Raw genomic sequence first — 13,605 nt, 5'->3', positions numbered from 1 at the left:
AATACAAGATCATCTGTAAAATTAGCTAAGCAGTGACTATGAACTGGTCACAAAAACAAGATTGCTAGAAAAGTTATAGAACCCGGATCGCTGTCCTGGGTTCCTAATTTGCAAAACAAGAAGATGAATAGCTCTTGATTCACAGATGTGTAGTAAGGCATGGAACACTACATGTGCAAAGCTTCAAACTGTGCTCAATTCAAGTAAGTCTATTTCTTATCAGTCCTTGTTTCTATGGACTTGGCCTATTAAGCTGCTTAAATTCAACTAACATTTGCTGTTTACTCTGGCTTATAGATGTTTACATAAGCTGAACCCTAATTGTGAAACACATTATGCTCTCCCACATTGGACTCACCTGTTTCCTTCAGTTATACATTTGGATTTTAATGAATGCATCATTTTCTTATAGAAGACTTTTCTCATATTCTTTTATATCTAGGTCAGATGCACCGCTAAGTTGTACTCATAGTACTCTGCTTTTATTTCTAGCAATGGACCTTACTTGTCTATTTCTCATTAGATTTTAAACTAAGAACCAGGTCCAAGTTGAAGTCATGTGTTAGCTCTAAATAATGCAAGACCACGGATGAGATTGATTCTTTTCAATGCTTAAAAATAAGAGAATGAATAAGTGATAAGCTCTATTCTTTAGAGTAAATGGCATGGTAGTAAATTTCTCTCACTCTAAATATGCTTACTACTAGGTTTTATCTTTATAATTATCTTCAAATGATGGCCACTATTTGATACAGAAACAGAGACAAGAACATTGTACTGGTGCTAAGTCCATAACTCCCAGATTAATGATTTATCACTTAAAACTTCTAAGATTCTAAGAGTTGGTTATTACATCAGAGATACATTTAATCAGCATATCCTGATTCAAAACTATATATATGTGAACACACATATATGTGTATATAAATATATATATATATATATTTATATAATTCCAATCTGAGAAGTTTGGGAAGTAGGGATAAATAAGGTTTTCTACATGGAAGGCAAAACGTCATATAATAGAAGTGATTTTGTGCCAGCCAGAGAAGCTGGGAGGAAACACTACAGGCAGAAAGAATACGAAGTTCATTTATTCACACTGATAAATCTATCGGCAACATTTTCAGTAAGGTAAAGGTAAAAGGTAAAGGCCCTCCCGTTGATCATTGATTTGCTCCATCGGGCCAGTAACATCTCCATTGGAGACTTTGTTGTTACTGTGTTTGGCATATTTTCAGTAAATGTGTCATAAAATCTGATACATACTTTAAAGATATTTTGTTGTGTTCAGAAGAGAAGAATGGGAAGTCAGAGACAAAAGAAGACAGTCTACTAGGACAGAGAAGAAACCACTATAGCAATGACAATTGGGAATGATCAGTTTGGACAAGAACTGAGTGTTGAAAGGACTATTCATCATAACCTTTCAGTACCTCTACTGCAAACCACAATGCCCCAAAGGAAAGAGAGAGACAGAGAGACAAAGAGAAAGAGGGGGAGGTATCTGCCATAGAGGCAGGCTGAGTGGGGGTGGAGGGAGGGAAACTAGGGATATTGGTATGGGAAATGAACACTGGTCAAGGGTTGAGTGTTAGAACATTGAATGACTAAAACTCAATCATGAACAACTTTATAGTTGTGGATCTCATAGTGACCCAATTAAAAAACAAAAAGGAAAAGAACAATACATACAAGAGATGTTAACTGGTAAGAGAAGACTGGTGCCTCAGATCAGAGTAGAATTGTTGATATATATATGTATATATATATCTTTAAATAAATATACACATATATATGATAAGATTAGGTAAAATAAATCAAGCAACAGATATAAAGAGGAAAGTATAGAATCTCTCACATTGTGTTTTATTGCCTTTACTTAATATTGAGTCAGATTATAGATAAGCATGATAGATGATTTCTACTTTAGTCCAGTATGCCTATAGACAACTAAAGTAACTCAGTTTCAACTTATACTTTTCAAGGTATAAGAAGAGAGGGAGAGAATAAATTATTTCCAAATCACTTTTTTCATCACAAAGTGAATTGCAAGTACAGATACTGTGCCCTGCTATCATTTAATAAATGTGACATTCTTATGAGATAAACTACAGGGCTTCTCATCACTGAGAAGGACTTACCACTGGATGCTATCATTTTGTATCTACTTCTGACAAATATAATCGCCCAGTGTCTGACATAAGCTCTTAAAAACATTTTCTCCAGATTTAAAATGTACACTTAATCCTAACCATGATTCAAATCAGTCTTATAAAATGAACAAACTTTGGTTAAATCTTATGGTTCACTTCAGGTTAAAAGTATTTGGTGTCTGCTTGTATACATTAGGGTGTTACATGCTAAAGATTGATACGTTTACTGCCCAATACTTCAAGAACTGATGAATTTTCAACATTATAAGGAAAAACAATATAGGGTTTCTCTGGAGCACGATCAATCAATCAATCAATCAATCAATTACTAAATACAAACCAACAGCCACTAGCCCCTCATTCTCAAACACTGATGGAACTTGAAGGAGAGACACAAGCAAATCCACAGATGAGAGAGCTAATCACTAGAATAATCAAGAATAATTTCACTCTCTCAGAAAGAGGAAATAGGAAAGAGAAAACTCTTTATCTTTTATATTAGCAAATTAATAGATAGTCAAAAGTTTGTCTAGTGAGAAGTCATTTCATATGTTGTACAATATCATGGAAGAGTCAAGTAAAACAATTGAAATTAAAAATTAGAAGGTTCAGCCTGGGAATAGGACAATAAAATTTCAGGGGAGGTGACTATTTTTTTGGCCGCTTTATTTTCTTAGTTATTTCATGTTTATTTTGGTTAAATATAATATATCTCTCAAAATATAGAAACAATCTATCCTTGTGAACAACACATTTATGTAACTCTCTTACAGTGCTGCTTCAATACTAATTTTGGCTTTTATATGTGTTAAAGTGTTAAATCTGATGCTCATCCAGTACCATTTATTCTGGAATGCTAGATAATGAATTTGAAAGGAATACAGATGCGTACACCTGACCAAGAAACTAACGTGTATTAAGCTCTCCTACTGTGAGCTATAGAACCAAGTTTAAAATATGGATTTATTTTAACTGACATTGTCAAATATATGAATAAACAAGTTCACATAAAAACCTACACGATTTCTTCAGGGGTGTGGGAAATTTGGAGACTTATTGTGCTGTTCAGGGTTTACTCCTGGTTCTGCACTCAGCCACTCTTGGCATTGCTTAGGGGATCATATGAAGTGCTGGAGACTGAACGAGGGTTAGCTGTATGTGAGGTATGTGCTTAAGCCTCTGAACTGTCTCTCTAGCCACAAACTTTTCTTTTTTAAAAAAATGGTATTGTTTAAGTTCAATATGTAAAGCTTTAGGATATATTTCATCTGTTATAGGATAAATCACCAATGTAATCTAGCTTAATTTGAATGTGTCTTAATTTCTTTTTGATTTTATTTGATCATGATAATCTACATTAAGCTTTCATTGAACAACAATATGACTAAGTTTAGCAGCAGAGCCCATGCGTTGGATGTGAAAGGCCTGGGTTTAAGCAAAGAGAAAATATATAGAAAAAATGAAAAGTTTACTAATATCCATAAAAACTGATAGCAATAAATATTTCCTAATAACATTGACACCTTTGCTATTTTCAGGACTGACTATAGGTATTTATATAATGACATTAATGGATTAATTTTAATTTTACTAAATGATAAAATATATCAGTTAACTAAAATATAAAACAAACTCTAGGTATAAATAATGGTACCTAATCTTCATCTTTTGTTGAAAATCACATTAATAAAGCAGTAGTTACTAGGACTTTTACTAGATTCTCAATATATGTTCTGATTGTAAATTGAATCTACACAAAAAAACCATTGAGTTGACAACTATTATTGTTTTACAGATTTCAAAATCAAGTTTCTTCTAACCTTAAGTCAAAGGCAAGTTAGAGTATTTCAACCTAAGTCTGCTCTCCCCTTCAAACTGTCTTAGATAGAACTATTAAACAATACACATTTAACAGGGCTAGCATTCTTCCTTTGCATTATTTTCAGTTCAAAAGAATTTATTTATATATGTTATAGTCTATCTTGAAGTTGACTATATATGACCTGTGTCATGTGTGTCATATGTGTCATATGTGTCATATGAAGTTCTGCAAATGCAAGCTACAGTTTTATACTTTCATCTTCCCCATGTAATTTAAATCAATCTATTTATTTAAATCAATCTATTTGATCATTTATCCCTGCAATTTACACTATCCTTTGGTCACCAGTTTCTACCATGCCTCGGGCTTTCTCCATCATGACATTTTGTTATCCTGTGTCAGGCTACTGATTTTTTTTTTCACAAAAATGTCATGGCTTCTTAATAATTACTGACAGTAAATTTGACAGATACTCCTCTAAGTTAACTTTATTTTTCTGACCATAACTGGTTTTGCATCATCTGTAATTTTGAGATTATTTAGCAGACACCTACTTTTTCCTTTTTCTTAGAAATACATTTTGAAGTAAAGAATTTCAGTAATTCCCATTTTAGAGAGGCGAGGTGATAGCCTGATGAGGGTAAATGATGTATATAGTAAGAAATATGTACATAAAGTTCTATTTAGTGAACACGTTAATAGAACTATGAAATGTAACCAGGCATATTAGATAGCAGAATCTGTAGGATAACGTTGTTTGTTACTTTCTACCTTGCAGCAGGGAGCTTAGGTTTATTGAGTTACTCCCATCACAGTGCTCCCATTCCTCTGTGTTTACTTGTAACCTCTTTCTTTGTGCTTTGTTGACTGTAAATATTGCTTTCCTCTTCTCCTTAAGTCTTTTGCATAGTTAATTCAGAGCAATGTTTCTTTTTGTATGGGCACAAGAAAACAATTAATGCTACACTTTTGTAACTTGGAAGTTAATTGACTCAATAATATTTTAGTCCTGGACCTCTGTTCTCTTGATTTAAGCCTCAGTTGCCCTTACTTCCTAGATCCCCAAAAGCAGGGTCCCAACTAGGGACTGGATGGGCCCAGAGCAAGCTGTAAGCTATGTGCTACCCTGGCATCAAAATACGCCTGGATTGGCCTAAATTATTGGACTCAGGAAAGGAGAAAAACACCTTAAGTGCTATTTTCCCCTTGGGCAAAGGAAGGGCTCCTTATGTTGATTTTGCTACTGGGCGGGGTGTGGAGAGAGAGAGAGAGAGAGAGAGAGAGAGAGAGAGAGAGAGAGAGAGAGAGAGAGAACAGAGCAGCAGGATGGAGTGGGAAGAGACTAGCAAGAAACTTAGACTGATACATCTGGAGATCTGGGGGACAGAGGGAGAAGAATGTAGGGGAAGAATGCAGGTGCAGGCACGTGGAGAGATGAGAGATGCGTCTGCAAGAGGGAGCACGGAGAGATGAGCGGGAGAGACAGGAGATTAGTGGCTAATATTTTTTATAAGACATTTCCTTCTAAATGTCTTCTAAGAAATATTAAAGACCCCAGTGATAGTACAGTGGGCAGGGTGCTTGCCTTGCATACTCTTGACTGAGGTTCAATCCCTGGCTCTACATAGGGTTCCCTGAGCCCTACCAGGAGTGATCCCTGAGCACAGAGCCAGGAGTCATCCCTGAGCATAGCTGGTCGTGTCCCCAAAATTAAACAAAAGGAAAAATACTTTAGATCAATAAAAACAGATACAAAATACTTGAATGCACATCTGTGCACATGTCTAGGTATATGTATATTTATTCTATATTTTTATGCTCTTAAAGTGAACAAAATTACATTTATTGTTACTCTGTACTTTGAAGTAAAATTTTTTGTGTTACTTGTTTCTGATTTATCAATTATTTAAATGCTGGTCACAACCAGATAATAGATTTTATGACTCACTGGTGGTGACCTATAGTTTGGAAAATCTTCCCGAGATGATATCATCTCATGTCAGTTTTTGTAAAATGTATCAGAATTACTTGACTATGAAATCTCTGGTAACTTTCCACTGTGAGGTCATTGTTTTTCTCTTGCCTTACTTATATGTGTTCTCACCATAGCTGTACTCTTGTAAACATTCAATATTTGAATAGTATTACTTTATTCTGGTGAAAAAGTTTTTATTATAGTATTCATCACAGACACGTTTGTTTCTAAATGTTTTTAATCCGTGTTTGTGTATGTGTTTGTGTGTATATGTTTGTGTGTGTGTGTGTTAAATGGTGGTTTACAATAATTCTAATAGTATGGTTTTCTGCATAAAATATTTCAGCACCAACCCTTGCCTCCCACTCCCCTACCAATATCTGCTTCTTTCCACCATTGTCCCATACAGCCCTCATATTTTCTGTGTTTTTGCTCCGTTTTTCTTGGTTCTACACTTAGGTATAATTCCTGGTTGGGCTTGGGGACCATTTGTGCTGCTGTGGATCAAACCCAGGTCACTTTCTCTAAGGTAAGAACCATATCAGCTGTACTATCTTTCTGGCCTAATCACAAACACCTTGAAATAAAATTAAGAAAGGTCGTAAATTAAAATATTTATCTTTGAAAAAAATGGATTTCTTTAGGGTGTTTCATATATATATTTTTTCCTTTTGGGTCTCACCCAGTGATGCTCATGGGTTACTCCTAGCTCTGCACTCAGGAATTACAACTGGCAGTGCTAGAGGGACCATATGGAATGCCGGGGATGGAATCCAGGTCGGCCACATGCAAGGCAAACGCCCTACCCACTGTGCTATTGCTCCAGCCCAGGATGCTTCATTTTTAAAATTAAAATTAAAAATATCAAAACCATCCTATGCTGGACCTTCTGCTTAACTATGATATACAGTTTTAGAAGGCCTAAAATTAGCTTATGTTACCAGTACAGTAAGTGAAAACTAGTCATTATTTTAGTAATGTGCCATATGTTTATCTAGAAATATATATTCATGAATTTCTGAACCATTATCATCAAAACTTACTTCACAGTTAATTGGGAACTCCCACTCTTTCTCTCTTGTGCCAAATGAGACACATCTTTAAAATCATACCAAAAGTTTGTTAATTTTGTATGATTAGAACATCTTATTAAGATCCATACCCCCAAATCAAGGCAATGCCTTTGTTTCACCACTATCTTTAATAATTGCTTCATTATTTAAAATGTTTCATTTGTTCCATTGAATATAATTTATCTAAGATAAGTTTTTCTTCCAGCGGTCTTCTTTTGCTCAGAATATCAGCAGAATCATTGACAGTATTGCAAAATTGTAAAATGACTAAAGCAAACTTTTTTTTTTTGACTTTTTGAGTCACACTTGGCAATGAAGGAGGTTCTTCCTGGCTATGCACTTAGGAATTACTCCTAGCAGTGCTCAGTGAAACATATGGGATGTTGGAAATAAAACCCAGGTCAGTGGTGTGCAAGGCAAATGTCCTACCCGTTGTACATAGCTCCAGCCCTTAAAGTAACATTTAAGAGAAACAAATCGTACAAAAAAGAAATGATCCAATCCTTTATCAACCTAAATTCCAGGTATAGGTCATGTACTAATACTAATTGTAATAGATCTAGCAATATTATATAGGCTTAGAAACTAATTGTTAAAATTTTCTCTATTTTTCTGAGCCTTTGAGTGATTATTTTACTGCTGAGAGTTAACTGAGAGACTGCTTTGGTTGTTGCTTTTTAAGAAACCAATGTTTAGAGACGTGTATATTTCCATGACCATTATTATTCATAAATATTCAATATTTTATGATATTTAATATATTATAATTATCTCCCTATGTTGAAATGTCAATTTTGGTGTATGTTTCTCATTTACTCAGTATTTTTTTGGTATTGAATATTTTCACACTCCTTTAAGTATGGAGCACACACATATGACTAGAATCGGCAGACTAGGGCTTTTGGTGAGTTTTCCTTTCTAACGTACATTGCTAGGGAGATATCTAGGAATAAAACTTATAAAAGTAACTTTTCCAATGAATTCAAATTTGAAGTCCTTTATTAAAATCTCCATATTGCCTACATGCATCTGCAGATGGGAGGCTACAGAATTGATTTTTAAAAATAAAGAGACGTATTAAATGTTTCTTGATTCTTTCTAATATAAAACTTCTGCAAGACATATTTCTTACCATGACAACTTGGGAGGGCTCTATTCCATCCAGGTCTTCCATCATCTCCCATGATACAAGTGAGTGTTGAATAGCCTTGAAGAACATAACCAGCATCACAATAATAGGTTACTGTTGATCCTAATTTATAATCCATTCCAAGTCTGGTGCCATTCATTATATTTCCTGGATCAAAGCAGGATTCTCGCAGTTTTGCTGTAAAACAATGTTAATGCATATACATTTAGTTGCTTTAAAGTTCTCTTTCTATAAATCATTAATATTTCTTTATTGCTTGCTATAATCAGAAGGGAAAACAATACCAATCTCCCTCTATGTAAAGTCTCAAAGTGTAAATCCCTTAACCCTGACATGTAGTTTGCTTATTGATATTAGTAAGAGAAGGGAGGTTTTCATTGAAGAATAAAATAATCCAATAAAATTAATACTATATATATAGAGAGAGAAAACCACATAGCTATTAAAATTGTTATGAGATGCAACTTATCTGTAAATATTTAATTTGGAAAAGAAGAAGAACTAATTTAATATTTCTTTCTTTGAAAGATATTTCGCAAAATGATATATACCCATTCCATACAAATAATCTGGCTGTTCTAATCTATTGAGCTCTGTTGTACTTGGTTCATTTCACTACTGAAGGAAAGTCAAAGTTCCCAATTCTTAATTTAGTTAAAAAGCTGGCACCATCACATTTACTATTTTAATTAAAAAATAGGTAACTGAAAAAATCAATTTTCTTATTTCCCCCTGAATTAATTTATCTTTTTTGTTCCCAACAAATACTTAAGAGCAACATAATTGGGGATAAGACAGTAGACAAACAAGATATTCTCATAGGCTAAACAGTATTTTAAGGAATAACTATGTTAAATGATTCTAATTGAGTTATTTCATATGAGAAAGCACTCAAGTTTTGCTGAAAAGGTGACAGTGAAATCAAGTAATGAAAGACAATAAAATAGCAAGGTGAAAGGGAGATGAGAGGCATTAGAGAAATCTTATCCTGTAATGTGGGAGTCTGCTAATCTGAATCCCGAGTTTCCATCCTAAGATAAATAAATTTATCTTCTACCAATCATAAAGGTGCAAGCACATGTACAAACTCAACACACACACACACGCATGCACACATGCGCACACACACACACACACACTTGGCAATCTGTATTCAAACATCGCTTTAAAAATTGCTTTAAATAAAAAACTGTATCTTTCTATATAAATAGAAATATTTATATAAGACTTTTCAGAAAGCAATCCAAAGGAAAAATAGTAATTTTGATCACTAAGAATGAGGCCTTAATGTTGCAGGTATTGTTCTGCCTCTGCTTGAGAAGATGACATCACACAAGCATTTCTTTAAACAAGAAAGCACAGTGAAATTTTCAGGTAGAATTGTAACCTACTATTATAGCTGGTCTTCATGAAATTGAGTCTCTTGAAGGTAAAGGAATAATTGAAATTTCTGTTCAAAAAGATTAATCTTTTTTCATGCCTAACCACATAATAATTATCTTTTGAAGATTTCCCTTCTTCATTTTTTTTTCTTGGAAGTTTTAGTGGAATACCAGTGAATTAATAACCATCTCACTTTTCTATAGAAGAGATACAAGATTGACAAATACATATTTTTTCCTTGAGATAAAATTGTAATGGCAGTCCTATTTTGAGGGGAATTATTAATTTAAATATTATGCATACATATCACTCAAATTCTGTGTGATCAGCTGTCTGTGAATAATATTGCTATTTGTTTTTATATATGTCAGAGCAATTATGTGTGGACATTTAAAAAACATCTAAACAGTCTTAACATTAAGATCTAGGCAGTTGGCAGAAATATGATTTCAGTTTTGGAAAAAAATATTTGACACAGAAAAGTTGACAGTGTTATTTGTGTGATGTGAATATCTCAAATAATTTACCTAAATTGCCATTTGCTTGCTGAACAGATAGTAAGATAATAAAAATTTGGGGGGGGAGATTTGGAGAGTTAGCTCAAAGAGTTACATATTTAATTAGGTTAAATTTTAAGATTAAATTTTAGGGATGAGACTTGTTGTTGCTTTTTTGTTTGTTTGTTTTGTTTTGTTTTTACATATTGAGTATGTCATGGGTAGCTTTCCAGGCTTTGCCGTGAGGGCAACATACTCTAGGTAGCTTGCCAGGCTCTCTGAGAGGGGTGGGGTATTATGAACTCAGTAACTAGCACTATAAAGAAATACCCTCTGGAATATAAGACCTCATGTAGAGCTCTCTCTCTCTCTCTCTCTCTCTCTCTCTCTCTCTCTCTCTCTCTCTCTCTCTCTTTCCTCTTTCTCTCTCTTTGTGTACTGATTTCATGATTTCATCACCAAGAATGATATGCAATTATAAGTTTCAAGGAAAATAATCTAGTTTACAGAACAATTTTGTGTTTCTCTGTACTATATATTCATATTTCCTTTTACTCTTAGTAATAATATTACTTTATGCAATCACTCACGACATATTTAACAATTGGATACTAAGTTTCATCACTTGTAAAGTGGAATGTGTGGACTTAGTGGACAATGTTGTAAGTTTAATAGCGTTCTTGTTTATAGGTCTCTATTGGTGGGAGGGAGAGATGATAAACTAGAAAGAGACAGAGTTTGCTACTAATAATAAATTTTTGGAAATAAAACTTAAAGAAACCACCTAGCCCTAAATAGCCCAAAGGAATGAGGAACACCTCCCACTGAGATGCAAACCCTGAACTTTTTGAAGTTGGAGAAACTCAGGCATCACCCAGCTGCAGAAACGAAGGCACCAACCAGAGAGGTTGGGGGCCTCTCAGGGAAATAAAAAGCAAGGATACAGGAGAATCTAATGGTCATGATAAGAGCATGAAAGGCCCATCAAAGTTACAATGTTCCCCAATGCCTTAGATAAACCTTCATATATACAGAGAACTCTAGGCCACAACTGGGAGAAAATGTATTTATGGGCTGGAATGATAGTACAGCAGGTTGGGCGTTTGCCTTGCACAGGGCCGACCCGGTTTCAATTACCAGCATCCCATATAGTTCCCTGAGCACCGCCTGGAGTAATTTCTGAGTGCACCACCAGTAGTAAGCCCCGTGCATCGCCAGGTGTGATGTAAATAAATAAATAAATAAATAAATAAATAAATAAATAAAATGTATTGAAACATCTCCTAAAGCCATTTTCTGTTTTTTTTTCTCCTCTGAAGATTTTACTTTCCTGTGAACAAGGATTTCCGTGAACATGATTTTTCTTTTTATCTCCTCTCAAACTTATCTAAATAATTCTGAAAAATAAACTATTTTTACTTCAATATTTTGTCTCCTCCTGAATGTTTTAAATTTTTTATTGTGAAAGGGAATGTCACAGACCAGCTGAACAGAGATTAGAATTGCCTGTCCTTTTCCTGCAGAGGGCAATTCCCTCCAGTCTGACTCGGTGGTCCCCTGGGAACACAGGTGGTTAGGAGCAGTTCCCAGCAGTGCAGAGAAAGGTGGGTTCAGGTGTAGCTTCATAGCTATTTCCTGGGGCTCCTGGGATGTGTGTGCATCTGTGTTATTTTGATGCTTGGACTCACCTTTACCAGTCCGGACCCATGCCAGGCATTTCTTCTGGTGGTTGAAGTGGGTTTAGCAGAGATGTGGTGGCACCATTTTCTCTAGAACACCTCCCTCCCACCCCGCTTCACCCAGGAAATTAACAACATAATGATCCGTTCTCATGGTAATAATGATTTATTGAAATGTTTACAAAAACGTTCTTAAGTATTGTAAAAGTTTTATTCCTACATTTTCTTGTTCTGAATATGAACATTTAAAGATCTTTTGATTTAGTTTTTAATGGGACATGATTATTACTTGATATTGTGCTGCTTATCACCAAGAGTAATTTCAAGAATAAAGATAGTTGAGTGCATTTTCTGCTTTCCAACAAAATGAGTTCTATTTTTAAATATGTATTTCGGTTTTAGCGGACACTGCATTATATTGCTAATTTGTTTACATTTCCTTTGGTCTTAATTAGGGAACTGCTAATTTCTTTCTCACTGACAGAAAAAGTTGACATTGAGAACTCTTTTATAAGATGAACATGAATGCACATATGGGGCCCGAGGGACAGTGTAAAGGGTCAAGTGCTGGCCTTGCAAACAGTCAACCTAGATTGGATTCCTCGGTACCCCAGATGGTCTCCTGAGTCCCTCCGGGAGTGATCCCTGAGTGTAGAGCTAGAATAAACTACAGTATAGCTGGGTATGGCCCAAAACAAAACAAAACAAAAAGAGATGTACATATAATTAACCATGGACAAAGGACAATACAGAACTATTCTCCCATATAAAATGCTCAAAATGTACATGTTCACATTTACCTTTATATTCTAAATGAAATCCAGTGTAACTGACAGATCCATCACTCCGAAAAGCCAAATGCATGGTATTTGAGCTGCTTTCTATTCTTTCCGGTAATTTGCTATCTTGAAAACTTCCAATTAATGGGCTATTACTGTCTGGTCCATCATATATATAGAGGAAGTCATAGTTTGGTTCTATGCTAAAACTGTGGAAAAAAATCAAGAAAGAGAAAAAGAAGTAAACAAATGAGTACCAGTAAGGTTCTTAACCATAATAGAGCTACGATTAAATATAAATTCTGTCAATATCCATGAAAAGAATAAATCCTATAAAAATATGATCATGTGAAATATACCTGTGAACAGTCTAATAAATATGAATATCAAAATACTGTGTGTGGTGTGGAAGTAGTGTCCCGGCTGGGTAGTGGAAGTAGTCACACTACTTCCACTACCCAGCCGTCGCCACACTCCAGGACGCTTTCCGGACCCGCGCGGCAGCTCCGGCCGAGACCCACGCACAACTGAAGACCCACAGAACAAGATAAGCGGAACTCTCTGAGACCTTGGACTCCAGGCTCGGCGGACCCAGGGACAGAGCTTCTCTGCTTGCTCCTACCACCACAGGTGACAAAGGGATTCTAATCAGGAGCCCCACCCTACCCTGCCCTGTCTGCTTCCATCAACCACCCAGGGATCGAATTGTGCACAGGAGACCCACCCTACCCAGATAAATACCCCACTGGCAGACTTCCACTCTCGACACTACTTCCACTACCCAGCCGTCGCCACACTCCAGGACGCTTTCCGGACCCGCGCGGCCGCTTGCGGCCGCGCGACACATCATAAGACACTAAATACCCGTCTTCTGGAATTGTCGTACCATATTTGATAGGGTTCAAATATGGTAACACCTACAAGGGGGATTAGAGTTCACCCCAAAAGCCTCTATACCTCTCGGAAAGACTGGCAAGCTACTGAGAGTATTCCGCCCGCACGGAAGAGCCTGGCAAGCTATCCGCTGTGTATTCGATATGCCAAAACCAGTAACTACAACTGGTCTTATTCACCTGACCCTGAAGGCTTCA

General features: G+C 35.6%; 1 protein-coding gene across 2 annotated transcripts in view; it reads right to left on the bottom strand.

Moving 5' to 3' along the window:
• The window catches only part of CSMD3 (CUB and Sushi multiple domains 3), a 1,250,820-nt gene that overhangs the window by 298,298 nt on the left and 938,917 nt on the right, over positions 1 to 13,605 (bottom strand). For both annotated transcript variants that reach the window (XM_056128239.1, XM_056128292.1), the window contains 2 exons: positions 12,536 to 12,723; positions 8,159 to 8,353 (listed from right to left, as the gene is read on the bottom strand). In XM_056128239.1, the coding sequence (XP_055984214.1) occupies positions 8,159 to 8,353; positions 12,536 to 12,723 (383 nt within the window). The remainder of the gene's footprint in view (positions 1 to 8,158; positions 8,354 to 12,535; positions 12,724 to 13,605) is intronic.

The sequence above is a fragment of the Sorex fumeus genome, unplaced genomic scaffold, assembly GCF_029834395.1.
Source record: "Sorex fumeus unplaced genomic scaffold, SorFum_2.1 ptg000002l, whole genome shotgun sequence".
Taxonomy (NCBI): Eukaryota; Metazoa; Chordata; class Mammalia; order Eulipotyphla; family Soricidae; genus Sorex; species Sorex fumeus.
Note: the sequence above shows the minus strand (reverse complement) of the source record. Positions and strands in the feature narration are given on the sequence as shown.